A 14345-nucleotide genomic window follows, 5' to 3' on the forward strand; every position below is an offset into this window, starting at 1 on the left:
ATCATATTATGAGCAACAAGACCTGCTCTTTTAGTCTGCAAACGGTGTCAGTGGAGGAGGTGTTAAACCTATTGAAGTCATTACCTGATGGTAAATCTACAGGTTATGGTCTTATGGACATTTTTTTGCTTCACTGTGCTGCTCCCCAGATTGCAGTTCCACTGAGATACATATTTAATTGGTCACTGGAAAAGGGGATGTTTGCAAATGTATGGAAGCATGCGAAACTGTTTCCTATTCCGAAAGACTGCAAAGAACCCATTACTCCTGCTAATAGTCGACCAATTAGTCTACTCCCTACACTCAGTAAGATATTGGAGGGTATTGTGAGTAGACAAATATCAGAGTACATGGAAAAGAACGATCTGATTACAGCCAATCAGCATGCTTATCGCAAAAACCATTCCACTAGCACTGCATTGGTTGACATGACTGACCAGTGGCTCAATGCTATGGATAATGGCAAGTTTATGGGTGTACTATTTTTAGATTTCAGTGCAGCATTTGATTTAGTGGATCATGAAATACAGTCATATCAAACTGACAGGAAACAGTCCACTTATATCAATAGTTAATTTTCTGCTGAACACCGCAGGGCAACTGCCTTGGGCCACTTCTTTATTTAATATATACGAACAACCTTCCCTATGCCTTAGCTGAAACTCAAGCTACTATATTTGCAGATGGTACTAGAATTTATGCAGCAAAATAATCGTCTCAACAGGTACAGCTGGACACCATTTGTGAATTGATCGCCCCCCATCTAGCTTCAGAGTTTGTTCTGTTAGGTGACCTAAACTGGGATATGCTTAACACCCCGGCAGTCCTACAATCTAAGCTAGATGCCCTCAATCTCACACAAATCATCAAGGAACCCACCAGGTACAACCCTAAATCTGTAAACAAGGGCACCCTCATAGATGTCATCCTGACCAACTGGCCCTCCAAATACACCTCCGCTGTCTTCAACCAGGATCTCAGCGATCACTGCCTCATTGCCTGTATCCGCTACGGAGCCGCAGTCAAACGACCACCCCTCATCACTGTCAAACGCCCCTAAAACACTTCTGTAAGCAGGCCTTTCTAATTGACCTGGCCCGGGTATCCTGGAAGGACATTGACCTCATCCCGTCAGTTGAGGATGCCTGGTCATTCTTTAAAAGTAACTTCCTCACCATTTTAGATAAGCATGCTCCGTTCAAAAAATGCAGAACTAAGAACAGATATAGCCCTTGGTTCACTCCAGACCTGACTGCCCTCGACCAGCACAAAAACATCCTGTGGCGGACTGCAATAGCATCGAATAGTCCCGCGATATGCAACTGTTCAGGGAAGTCAGGAACCAATACACACAGTCAGTCAGGAAAGCTAAGGCCAGCTTCTTCAGGCAGAAGTTTGCATCCTGTAGCTCCAACTCCAAAAAGTTCTGGGACACTGTGAAGTCCATGGAGAACAAGAGCACCTCCTCCCAGCTGCCCACTGCACTGAGGCTAGGTAACACGGTGACCACCAATAAACCCAAGATTATCGAAAACTTCAACAAGCATTTCTCAACGGCTGGCCATGCCTTCCGCCTGGCTACTCCAACCTCGGCCAACAGCTCCGCCCCCCCGCAGCTACTCGCCCAAGCCTCTCCAGGTTATCCTTTACCCAAATCCAGATAGCAGATGTTCTGAAAGAGCTGCAAAACCTGGACCCGTAAAAATCAGCTGGGCTTGACAATCTGGACCCTCTATTTCTGAAACTATCCGCCGCCATTGTCGCAACCCCATTACCAGCCTGTTCAACCTCTCTTTCATATCGTCTGAGATCCCTAAGGATTGGAAAGCTGCCGCAGTCATCCCCCTCTTCAAAGGGGGAGACACCCTGGACCCTAACTGTTACAGACCTATATCCATCCTGCCCTGCCTATCTAAGGTCTTCGAAAGCCAAGTCAACAAACAGGTCACTGACCATCTCGAATCCCACCGTACCTTCTCCGCTGTGCAATCTGGTTTCTGAGCCGGTCACGGGTGCACCTCAGCCACGCTCAAGGTACTAAATGATATCATAACCGCCATCGATAAAAGACAGTACTGTGCAGCCGTCTTCATCGACCTTGCCAAGGCTTTCGACTCTGTCAATCACCATATTCTTATCAGACTCAGTAGCCTCGGTTTTTCGGATGACTGCCTTGCCTGGTTCACCAATTACTTTGCAGACAGAGTTCAGTGTGTCAAATCGGAGGGCATGCTGTCCGGTCCTCTGGCAGTCTCTATGGGGGTGCCACAGGGTTCAATTCTCGGGCCGACTCTTTTCTCTGTATATATCAATGATGTTGCTCTTGCTGCGGGCGATTCCCTGATCCACCTCTACGCAGACGACACCATTCTATATACTTCCGGCCCGTCCTTGGACACTGTGCTATCTAACCTCCAAACGAGCTTCAATGCCATACAACACTCCTTCCGTGGCCTCCAACTGCTCTTAAACGCTAGTAAAACCAAATGCATGCTTTTCAACCGTTCGCTGCCTGCACGCGCACGCCTGACCAGCATCACCACCCTGGATGGTTCCGACCTTGAATATGTGGACATCTATAAGTACCTAGGTGTCTGGCTAGACTGTAAACTCTCCTTCCAGACTCATATCAAACATCTCCAATCGAAAATCAAATCAAGAGTCGGCTTTCTATTCCGCAACAAAGCCTCCTTCACTCACGCCGCCAAACTTACCCTCGTAAAACTGACTATCCTACCGATCCTCGACTTCGGCGATGTCATCTACAAAATTGCTTCCAACACTCTTCTCAGCAAACTGGATGCAGTTTATCACAGTGCCATCCGTTTTGTCACTAAAGCACCTTATACCACCCACCACTGCGACCTGTATGCTCTAGTCGGCTGGCCCTCGCTACATATTCGTCGCCAAACCCACTGGCTCCAGGTCATCTACAAGTCCATGCTAGGTAAAGCTCCGCCTTATCTCAGTTCAATGGTCACGATGGCAACACCCACCCGTAACACGCGCTCCAGCAGGTGTATCTCACTGATCATCCCTAAAGCCAACACCTCATTTGGCCACCTTTCATTCCAGTTCTCTGCTGCCTGTGACTGGAACGAATTGCAAAAATCGCTGAAGTTGGAGACTTTTATCTCCCTCACCAACTTCAAACATCTGCTATCTGAGCAGCTAACCGATCGCTGCCGCTGTTCATAGTCTATCGGTAAATAGCCCACCCATTTTTACCTACCTCATCCCCATACTGTTTTTATTTATTTTATTTTCTGCTCTTTTGTACACCAATATCTCTACCTGTACATGACCATCTGATCATTTATCACTCCAGTGTTCATCTGCAAAATTCTAATTATTCGCCTACCTCCTCATGCCTTTTGCACACAATGTATATAGACTCTCCTTTTTTTCTACTGTATTATTGACTTGTTAATTGTTTACTCCATGTGTAACTCTGTGTTGTCTGTTCACACTGCTATGCTTTATCTTGGCCAGGTCGCAGTTGCAAATGAGAACTTGTTCTTAACTAGCCTACCTGGTTAAATAAAGGTGAAAAAATAAAATAAATAAAAAATAACAGCAAGCTTTACAAGAAGATTTGGAGAATATCAGGGAGTGGGTTTGCCAGAACAAACTTGTTTTAAACACCAAGAAAACCAAAGATATTTTGGTCTGTTCCACTAGGAAAAGTGGAACAGACACAACTATATCCTCCTGATTCCTGCTTACAAGCTCAAATTAAAGCAGGAAGCACCAGTGACTCGGTCTATAAGAAAGTGGTCAGATGAAGCAGATGCTAAACTACAGGACTGTTTTGCTATCACAGACTGGAATATGTTCCGAGATTCTTCCGATGGCATTGAGTAGTACACCACATCAGTCACTGGCTATATCAATAAGTGCATAGAGAACGTCGTCCCCACAGTGACTGTACGTACATACCCCAACCAGAAGCCATGGATTACAGGCAACATTTGCACTGAGCTAAAGGGTAGAGCTGCCGCTTTCAAGGTGCGGGACTCTAACCCGGAAGCTTACAAGAAATCATGCTATGCCCTACGACTAACCATCAAACAGGCAAAGAGTCAATACAGGGCTAAGATTGAATCATACTACATTTGCTCCGACGCTCGTCTTATGTGGCGAGCTTGCAAACTATTACAGACTACAAAGGGAAGCACAGCTACAAGCTGCCCATTGACACGAAAATACCAGACGAGCTAAATCACTTCTATGCTCGCTTCGAGGCAAGCAACACTGAGGCATGCATGAGAGCATCATCTGTTCCAGACGACTGTGTGATCACGCTCTCCATAGCCGACGTGAGTAAGACGTTGAAACAGGTCAACATACACAAGGCTGCGGGGCCAGAAGGATTACCAGGACGTGTGCTCCGGGCATGTGCTGACCAACTGGCAGGTGCCTTCACTGACATCCTTAGCTTATTGATGAGCTTTGAGGTATGGACAACCCTTTCCCACCTGGACAAAAGGAACACTTATGTGAGAATGCTATTCATTGACTACAGCTCAGCGTTCAAAGACCATAGTATCTTCAAAGCTCATCAATAAGCTAAGAATCCTGGGACTAAACACCTCGCTCTGCAACTGGATCCTGGACTTCCTGATGGGCCGCCCCCAGGTGGTGAGGGTAGATAGCAACACATCTGCCACGCTGATCCTCAACACTGGAGCTCCACAGGGGTGCGTGCTCAGTCCCCTCCTGTATTCCCTGTTCCCCCACGACTGCAAGGCCAGGCACGACTCCAACACCATCATTAAGTTTGCAGATGACACAACAGTGGTAGGCCTGATCACCAACAACGACGAGACAGCCTATAGGGAGGAGGTCAGAGACCTGGCCGGGTGGTGCCAGAATAACAACCTATCCCTCAACATAACCAAGACTAAGGAGATGATTGTGGACTACAGGAAAAGGAGGACCGAGAACACACCCATTCTCATCGACGGGGCTTTAGTTGAGCAGGTTGTGAGCTTCAAGTTCCTTGATGTCCACATCAAGAACAAACTAGAATGGTCCAAACACACCAAGACAGTCGTGAAGAGGGCACGACAAAGCCTATTCCCCCTCAGGAAACTAAAAAGATTTGGCATGGGTCCTGAGATTCTCAAAAGGTTCTACAGCTGCAACATCGAGAGCATGACTGGTTGCATCACTGCCTGGTACAGCAATTGCTCGGCCTCTGACCGCAAGGCATTACAGAGGATTGTGTGTACAGCCCAGTACATCACTGGGGCTAAATTGGCTGCCATCCAGGACCTCTACACCAGGCGGTGTCAGAGGAAGGCCCTAAACATTGTCAAAGACCCCAGCCACCCCAGTCATAGACTGTTCTCTCTACTACCGCTTGGCAAGTGGTGCCAAGTCTAGGACAAAAAGGCTTCTCAACAGTTTTTACCCCTAAGCCATAAGCCTCCTGAACAGGTAATCAAATGGCTCCCCAGACTATTTGCATTGTGTGCCCCTCCCAACCCCTCTTTTTACGCTGCTGCTACTCTCTGTTTATCATATATGCATAGTCACTTTAACTATACATTCATGTACATACTACCTCAATTGGGCTGACCAACCACATTGACTAACCGGGCTGTCTGCATTGTGTCCCACCACTCGCCAACCCCTCTTTTACGCTACTGCTACTCTCTGTTCATCATGTATGCATAGTCACTTTAACCATATCTACATGTACATACTACCTCAATCAGCCTGACTAACCGGTGTCTGTATGTAGCCTCACTACTTTTATAGCCTCGCTACTGTATATAGCCTGTCTTTTTACTGTTGTTTTATTTCTTTACTGACCTATTGTTCACCTAATACCTTTTTTGCACATTTGGTTAGAGCCTGTAAGTAAGCGTTTCACTGTAAGGTCTACAGTGACAGTCTACATGTGACAAATAAACTTTGATTTGATTCTAGGAAGTTTTTCCTAGCCACCTTGATTCTACACCTGCATTGCTTGCTGTTTGGGGTTTTAGGCTGGGTTTCTATACAGCACTTTGTGACATCAGCTGATGTAAGAAGGGCTTTATAAATACATTTGATTGATTGATTGAATGAATGAGAAGTCTTGTTTTCAGTTGCAGAACATACTGGTGATGGTGAAGCCTGCTGAAACCTGGGTTGTGAATGTGAATGAATGTGCCTTAATGAATGTGACCCTGCTGTAACCGGACCTCTGACCCCTAACCTCTGGGCTATCTATGATATCACCTTCCTGAGCTCGTCCCTGCGGGCCTCATCGGGGTGTCTGGGGTGTTCGTTGGCCTCGATGGAACTCCTGAAGCCTGGGTAGAGGAAGCCATCATGGGTCCTCCAGGCTGCCCTCCTCTGGGCCTCCCTAGCCTTCCGCTCAGCCTCTACCTCCTGGGGGTCGACTGTAGCGCTGTGGTACTGCTGGTTGTAGGGCCACCTCTGCCCTAAAGACTGTATAGGGAGAGGAAGCGAGTATATTTAGCCCCTCTTGGAAGACAATGGAAGTACACTGAACAAAAATATAAGCACAACATGCAACAATTTAAACGTTTTTACTTAGTTACAGTTCATATAAGAAATTCAGTGTTTTAAAATACATTCATTAGGACCTAATCTATGGATTTCACATGACTGGGAATACAGATATGCATCTGTTGGTCACAGATACCTTTCTTTAAAAAAGTAGGGACGTGGATCAGAAAACCAGTCAGTAGCTGGTGTGACCATCAATTGCCTCATTCAGTGGGACACATCTCCTTTGCATAGAGTTGATCAGGCTGTTGAACATGCTTAATGGTTGACATGTCTGGTGAGTATGCAGGCCATGGACGAACTGGGACATTTTCAGCTTCTAGGAATTGTGTGCAGATCCTTGAGACATGGGGCAGTGCATTATCATGCTGAAACATGAGGTGATGAAGGCGAATGAAAGGCACAACAATGGGCCTCAGGATCTTGTCACGGTATCTCTGTGCATTCAAATTACCATCGATAAAATGCAATTGTGTCCGTAGCTTATGCCTGCCCATACCATAACCCCACTGCCACCATGGGGCACTCGGTTCACAACGCTGACATCAGCAAATCGCTTGCCCACACAACGCCATACAGTACTCTTGTTTTGTACTTTAGACGCTTTTCTTGTTTTGTATCGTTCAATGTTCTTCATCATTAAACTCACTAACTGCACTTGCTTCCTGACTCCCTGCATCTACATTACAGAAATAAGCTTTTTGTACGTATGGAACAATTCTGGGATCTTTTATTTCAGCTCATGAAACATGGGACCAACACTTTTCCACACGCCCCGTTGCTGAAACACCCAGATCCTATGCTACCCTTTGTGGTGGGCGTGGTTGCTGTCCTGTCACAACGTCAGGGTAATCAACAAAAACTGCATCCATGTGCATACTACTCTAAAAAAACTGTCCCCTGCAGAGAGGAACTATGACTTCGGTGATCGATAGCTCCTGGCGGTGAAGTTGGCATTAGAGGAGTGGAGACACTGGCACCACGGACCCGTTTCTCATCCTCATCAACCAGTGGAACTTGGAGTACATACGGACAGCGAGGCAGCTGAATCCGGACATCCGCCAGGCTCTGGAGAGGGAACCCGCACCGGCTACCTGTCCTCCAGAGCGCACCTATGTTCCCACTGAGGTAAGGGATTGACTTTTGACCTGGGTGCAATCATCCCTTGTCGCTGAACACCCAGGTATCACCCGCACCACTCAATCCATCTCCATTAAGTACTGGTAACCCACCTTGGCTCCCACCTGCTCCGTATGTACTGTCATGACGTTGCCCTCTTTGGGAACAGCGAGCACCATCCCCCTCCCTTTGTCTCCTACACTCAGGCTGCTGTGACCTCAGGTCGTAAATTCCTGGAGGAAATTATCTCCTCATGGCCACAGTAGAGAGAGAGAGTGAGTTTCCATAGAGAGAACAAAGGAATTTCTTCCACCTCACGGAACTTGAGGTCCGAACAACATTCATGTTCTGGAGAAGGTATAAAAGATTGGTGAAGAATCCAGCTACGAACTGGTCCATTTGGTACAATTTTGTGAAACTCATGGGAGCTAATACGGCCACATAACCATAATGCTGTTTATACAATAGCCTCAGATATGAGGCTTACATCTAATTGTTGTATAAGATGAATGAGTGAGGATGATACTGTTTGTGAAATTGTGTAATGTGATTTTGGACTGTTTAATGAAGGAAACTCCTATTCCCTTTGGAGTTTAACTAAATCAGAGGACCGCCCATGAGCACAGATAGTTATGGCCTGGCATCCTGGGACAGGCCCCTTTCTGCTCTTCCGAATAAAACCCCCACCTTGAGAATTTCTCAACAAACCGTGTTTCTCTCAATCACAAGATGACAAAGGTTACAGACCAGCTTACCTCGATAACGAGAGGGCCAAGGTTTGAGTAGATGGCTGAATCTTTTAACCATACCACATGGTTAAACTCTTAGACTATTCGATACCGACAAAATAAGAACAAGTCTTTGATATTAACTACTAGTCTGCAGCTAGGAATTCGGTATCATTGAACGTGAAGACCGACAACCGCCGAAAATCTATTCTATAACAACATGAATGAATGTCACTCTGAACTATCCATTCTAGCCACGACAGGCAGAGAGAGAGGGCGGACAAACTCTCCAACAGAAACAAACTTTTCAACAGAGATCCCGACGACACACTGAGCGTAAATATATTTATTGATTGCAATTGTTCCCGAATGAGTGAGCATTCATGTGCAAAGGATTAGCATTTCAATTGTTATAATTATCAACTTTGTAGTGTCTCATGTCAGTCGACCCCCACTTCCCTTTCTGTCCACCAAGCCGCGATGCCGGTTTATCCCACTAGGGAATCTCCGTTATCCTTCCCTTTCTGTCCACCAAGCCGCGATGCCGGTTTATCCCACTAGGGAATCTCCGTTATCCTTCCCTTTCTGTCCACCAAGCCGCGATGCCGGTTTATCCCACTAGGGAATCTCCGTTATCCTTCCCTTTCTGTCCACCAAGCCGCGATGCCGGTTTATCCCACTAGGTCTCCGTTATTTTCTGTCCATCCGATGCCGGTTTATCCCACTAGGGAATCTCCGTTATCCTTCCCTTTCTGTCCACCAAGCCGCGATGCCGGTTTATCCCACTAGGGAATCTCCGTTATCCTTTCCTTGTAACTGTCTACTGTTTGTTTATGCATTTCTGTGAATTACTTAGTTAGTAAATAAATGATTTAAGACAATTGATGTATGGATGACTCACAGTGAAGACTGGGTTCGTGCAGATAACCAACAATTTACGACGTTTGGAATGAGACTAACGTGAGGTAAAATAAATAATTCATTAATTAAGAAGACAAATTGATCAGATATTAAAATATCTGAAAAGTTGTATTAGGAAAATTATAACTTTGTAAAGACACGACTGTGCTATCTAACCTCCAAACAAGCTTCAATGCCATACAACACTCCTTCCGTGGCCTCCAACTGCTCTTAAACGCTAACGCTAAAACCAAATGCATGCTTTTCAACCGTTCGCTGCCTGCACCCGCATGCCCGACTAGCATCACCACCCTGGATGGTTCCGACCTAGAATATGTGGACATCTATAAGTACCTAGGTGTCTGGCTAGACTGTAAACCCTCCTTCCAGACTCATATCAAACATCTCCAATCTAAAATCAAATCTAGAGTCGGCTTTCTATTCCGCAACAAAGCCTCCTTCACTCACGCCGCCAAACTTACCCTAGTAAAACTGACTATCCTACCGATCCTCGACTTCGGCGATGTCATCTACAAAATAGCTTCCAATACTCTACTCAGCAAACTGGATGCAGTTTATCACAGTGCCATCCGTTTTGTTACTAAAGCACCTTATACCACCCACCACTGCGACCTGTATGCTCTAGTCGGCTGGCCCTCGCTACATATTCGTCGCCAGACCCACTGGCTCCAGGTTATCTACAAGTCCATGCTAGGTAAAGCTCCGCCTTATCTCAGTTCACTGGTCACGATGGCAACACCCACCCGTAGCACGCGCTCCAGCAGGTGTATCTCACTGATCATCCCAACATCTCATTTGGCCGCCTTTCGTTCCAGTTCTCTGCTGCCTGTGACTGGAACGAATTGCAAAAATCGCTGAAGTTGGAGACTTTTCTCTCCCTCACCAACTTCAAACATCTGCTATCTGAGCAGCTAACCGATCGCTGCAGCTGTACATAGTCTATCGGTAAATAGCCCACCCAATTTTAACTACCTCATTCCCATACTCTTTAAATCTAGTAGTTTTATCCCTTTTTCCAGGTTGCTGAGACACTGTTTCAGCATGTCATCCGGCACTATGGCCTTTCGGAGGATATCATCTCCAACGCAGTCGCCAATTCAAGTCACGTGAATGGAGAGCCTTTATGGAGAAGCTTGGGATCACGGTCAGCCTCACATCCAGGTATCGGCTTCAGTCCAATGAGATAATGTTATCTCTCTATAATGTTACCTGTAATGTTCTCTCTATAATGTTACCTGTAATGTTCTCTCTATAATGTTACCTGTAATGTTATGTCTCTATAATGTTACCTGTAATGTTATGTCTTTATAATGTTACCTGTAATGTTGTCTCTCTATAATGTTACCTGTAATGTTATCTCTCTATAATGTTACCTGTAATGGTGTCTCTCTATAATGTTACCTGTAATGGTGTCTCTCTATAATATTACCTGTAATATTATGTCTCTATAATGTTACCTGTAATGGTGTCTCTCTATAATGTTACCTGTAATGGTGTCTCTCTATAATATTACCTGTAATGTTATGTCTCTATAATGTTACCTGTAATGTTATCTCTCTATAATGTTACCTGTAATGTTATCTCTCTATAATGTTACCTGTAATGCTGTCTCTTTAATGTTACCTGTAATGTTGTCTCTCTATAATGTTACCTGTAATGTTATCTCTCTATAATGTTACCTGTAATGTTATCTCTCTATAATGTTACCTGTAATGTTGTCTCTCTATAATGTTACCTGTAATGTGTCTCTCTATAATGTTACCTGTAATGGTGTCTCTCTATAATATTACCTGTAATGTTATGCTCTATAATGTTACCTGTAATGCTATCTCTCTATAATGTTACCTGTAATGTTATCTCTCTATAATGTTACCTGTAATGTTATCTCTCTATACTGTTACCTGTAATGTTGTCTCTCTATAATGTTACCTGTAATGTTGTCTCTCTATAATGTTACCTGTAATGTTGTCTCTCTATAATGTTACCTATACTGTTATCTCTCTATAATGTTACCTGTAATGTTGTCTCTCTATAATGTTACCTATACTGTTATCTCTCTATAATGTTACCTGTAATGTTATCTCTCTATGACGTTACATGTAATGTTATCTCTCTATAATGTTACCTGTATGGGTATGTCTCTATAATGTTACCTGTAATGTTATGTCTCTATAATGTTACCTGTAATGTTATCTCTCTATAATGTTACCTGCAATGTTGTCTCTCTATAATGTTACCTGTAATGTTATGTCTCTATAATGTTACCTGTAATGTTGTCTCTCTATAATGTTACCTGTAATGTTATCTCCCTATCATGTTACCTGTAATGGTGTCTCTCTATAATGTTACCTGTAATGTTATCTCTCTATAATGTTACCTGTAATGTTATCTCTCTATGACGTTTCATTGTAATGTTATCTCTCTATAACGTTACCTGTATGGTTATGTCTCTATAATGTTACCTGTAATGTTATGTCTCTATAATGTTACCTATAATGTTAAATCTCTATAATGTTACATGTAATGTTATCTCCTATAATGTTACCTGTAATGTTCTCTCTCTATAATGTTACCTGTAATGTTGTCTCTCTATAATGTTACCTGTAATGTTATCTCTCTATAATGTTATCTCTCTATAATGTTACCTGTAATGTTCTCTCTATAATGTTACCTGTAATGTTGTCTCTCTATAATGTTACCTGTAATGTTATGTCTCTATAATGTTACCTGTAATGTTGTCTCTCTATAATGTTACCTACCTGTAATGTTATGTCTCTACAATGTTACCTAATGTTGTCTCTCTAATGTTACCTGTAATGTTGTCTCTCTATAATGTTACCTGTAATGTTCTCTCTATAATGTTACCTGTAATGTTATGTCTCTATAATGTTACCTGTAATGTTATGTCTCTATAATGTTACCTGTAATGTTGTCTCTCTATAATGTTACCTGTAATGTTATCTCTCTATAATGTTACCTGTAATGGTGTCTCTCTATAATGTTACCTGTAATGGTGTCTCTCTATAATGTTACCTGTAATGTTATGTCTCTATAATGTTACCTGTAATGTTGTCTCTCTATAATGTTACCTGTAATGTTATGTCTCTATAATGTTACCTGTAATGTTATGTCTCTATAATGTTACCTGTAATGTTGTCTCTCTATAATGTTACCTGTAATGTTATCTCTCTATAATGTTACCTGTAATGGTGTCTCTCTATAATGTTACCTGTAATGGTGTCTCTCTATAATATTACCTGTAATGTTATGTCTCTATAATGTTACCTGTAATGTTGTCTCCCTATAATGTTACCTGTAATGTTATGTCTCTATAATGTTACCTGTAATGGTGTCTCTCTATAATGTTACCTGTAATGGTGTCTCTCTATAATATTACCTGTAATATGTCTCTATAATGTTACCTGTAATGTTATCTCTCTATAATGTTACCTGTAATGTTATCTCTCTATAATGTTACCTGTAATGTTATCTCTCTATAATGTTACCTGTAATGTTGTCTCTCTATAATGTTACCTGTATGTTATAATGTTACCTGTAATGTTGTCTCTCTATAATGTTACCTGTAATGTTATCTCTCTATAATGTTACCTGTAATGTTATCTCTCTATAATGTTACCTGTAATGTTGTCTCTATAATGTTACCTGTAATGGTGTCTCTCTATAATGTTACCTGTAATGGTGTCTCTCTATAATATTACCTGTAATGTTATGTCTCTATAATGTTACCTGTAATGCTATCTCTCTATAATGTTACCTGTAATGTTATCTCTCTATAATGTTACCTGTAATGTTATCTCTCTATACTGTTACCTGTAATGTTGTCTCTCTATAATGTTACCTGTACTGTTGTCTCTCTATAATGTTACCTGTAATGTTGTCTCTCTATAATGTTACCTATACTGTTATCTCTCTATAATGTTACCTGTAATGTTGTCTCTCTATAATGTTACCTGTAATGCTGTCTCTATAATGTTACCTGTAATGTTGTCTCTCTATAATGTTACCTGTAATGTTATCTCTCTATAATGTTACCTGTAATGTTATCTCTCTATAATGTTACCTGTAATGTTGTCTCTCTATAATGTTACCTGTAATGGTGTCTCTCTATAATGTTACCTGTAATGGTGTCTCTCTATAATATTACCTGTAATGTTATGTCTCTATAATGTTACCTGTAATGCTATCTCTCTATAATGTTACCTGTAATGTTATCTCTCTATAATGTTACCTGTAATGTTATCTCTCTATACTGTTACCTGTAATGTTGTCTCTCTATAATGTTACCTGTAATGTTGTCTCTCTATAATGTTACCTGTAATGTTGTCTATAATGTTACCTATACTGTTATCTATAATGTTACCTGTAATGTTGTCTCTCTATAATGTTACCTGTAATGTTATCTCTCTATCATGTTACCTGTAATGGTGTCTCTCTATAATGTTACCTGTAATGTTATCTCTCTATAATGTTACCTGTAATGTTATCTCTCTATGACGTTTCATTGTAATGTTATCTCTCTATAACGTTACCTGTATGGTTATGTCTCTATAATGTTACCTGTAATGTTATGTCTCTATAATGTTACCTATAATGTTAAATCTCTATAATGTTACATGTAATGTTATCTCCCTATAATGTTACCTGTAATGTTCTCTCTCTATAATGTTACCTGTAATGTTGTCTCTCTATAATGTTACCTGTAATGTTATCTCTCTATAATGTTATCTCTCTATAATGTTACCTGTAATGTTCTCTCTATAATGTTACCTGTAATGTTGTCTCTCTATAATGTTACCTGTAATGTTATGTCTCTATAATGTTACCTGTAATGTTGTCTCTCTATAATGTTACCTACCTGTAATGTTATGTCTCTACAATGTTACCTGTAATGTTGTCTCTCTATAATGTTACCTGTAATGTTGTCTCTCTATAATGTTACCTGTAATGTTCTCTCTATAATGTTACCTGTAATGTTATGTCTCTATAATGTTACCTGTAATGTTATGTCTCTATAATGTTACCTGTAATGTT

At 42.1% G+C, this 14345-nt stretch overlaps 1 protein-coding gene across 1 annotated transcript in view; it reads right to left on the bottom strand.

The window, feature by feature from the left end:
• cfap92 (cilia and flagella associated protein 92 (putative)) overlaps nucleotides 1–14345 on the bottom strand; it is a gene marked incomplete at its 5' end in the record, with an annotated part of 48882 nt that overhangs the window by 20588 nt on the left and 13949 nt on the right. Inside the window, one exon of the mRNA XM_024405814.2 lies at nucleotides 6232–6444. Coding sequence (XP_024261582.2) covers nucleotides 6232–6444 — 213 coding nt within the window. The remainder of the gene's footprint in view (nucleotides 1–6231; nucleotides 6445–14345) is intronic.

This window comes from Oncorhynchus tshawytscha, linkage group LG07 (assembly GCF_018296145.1).
Source record: "Oncorhynchus tshawytscha isolate Ot180627B linkage group LG07, Otsh_v2.0, whole genome shotgun sequence".
In the NCBI taxonomy this organism is placed as follows: Eukaryota; Metazoa; Chordata; class Actinopteri; order Salmoniformes; family Salmonidae; genus Oncorhynchus; species Oncorhynchus tshawytscha.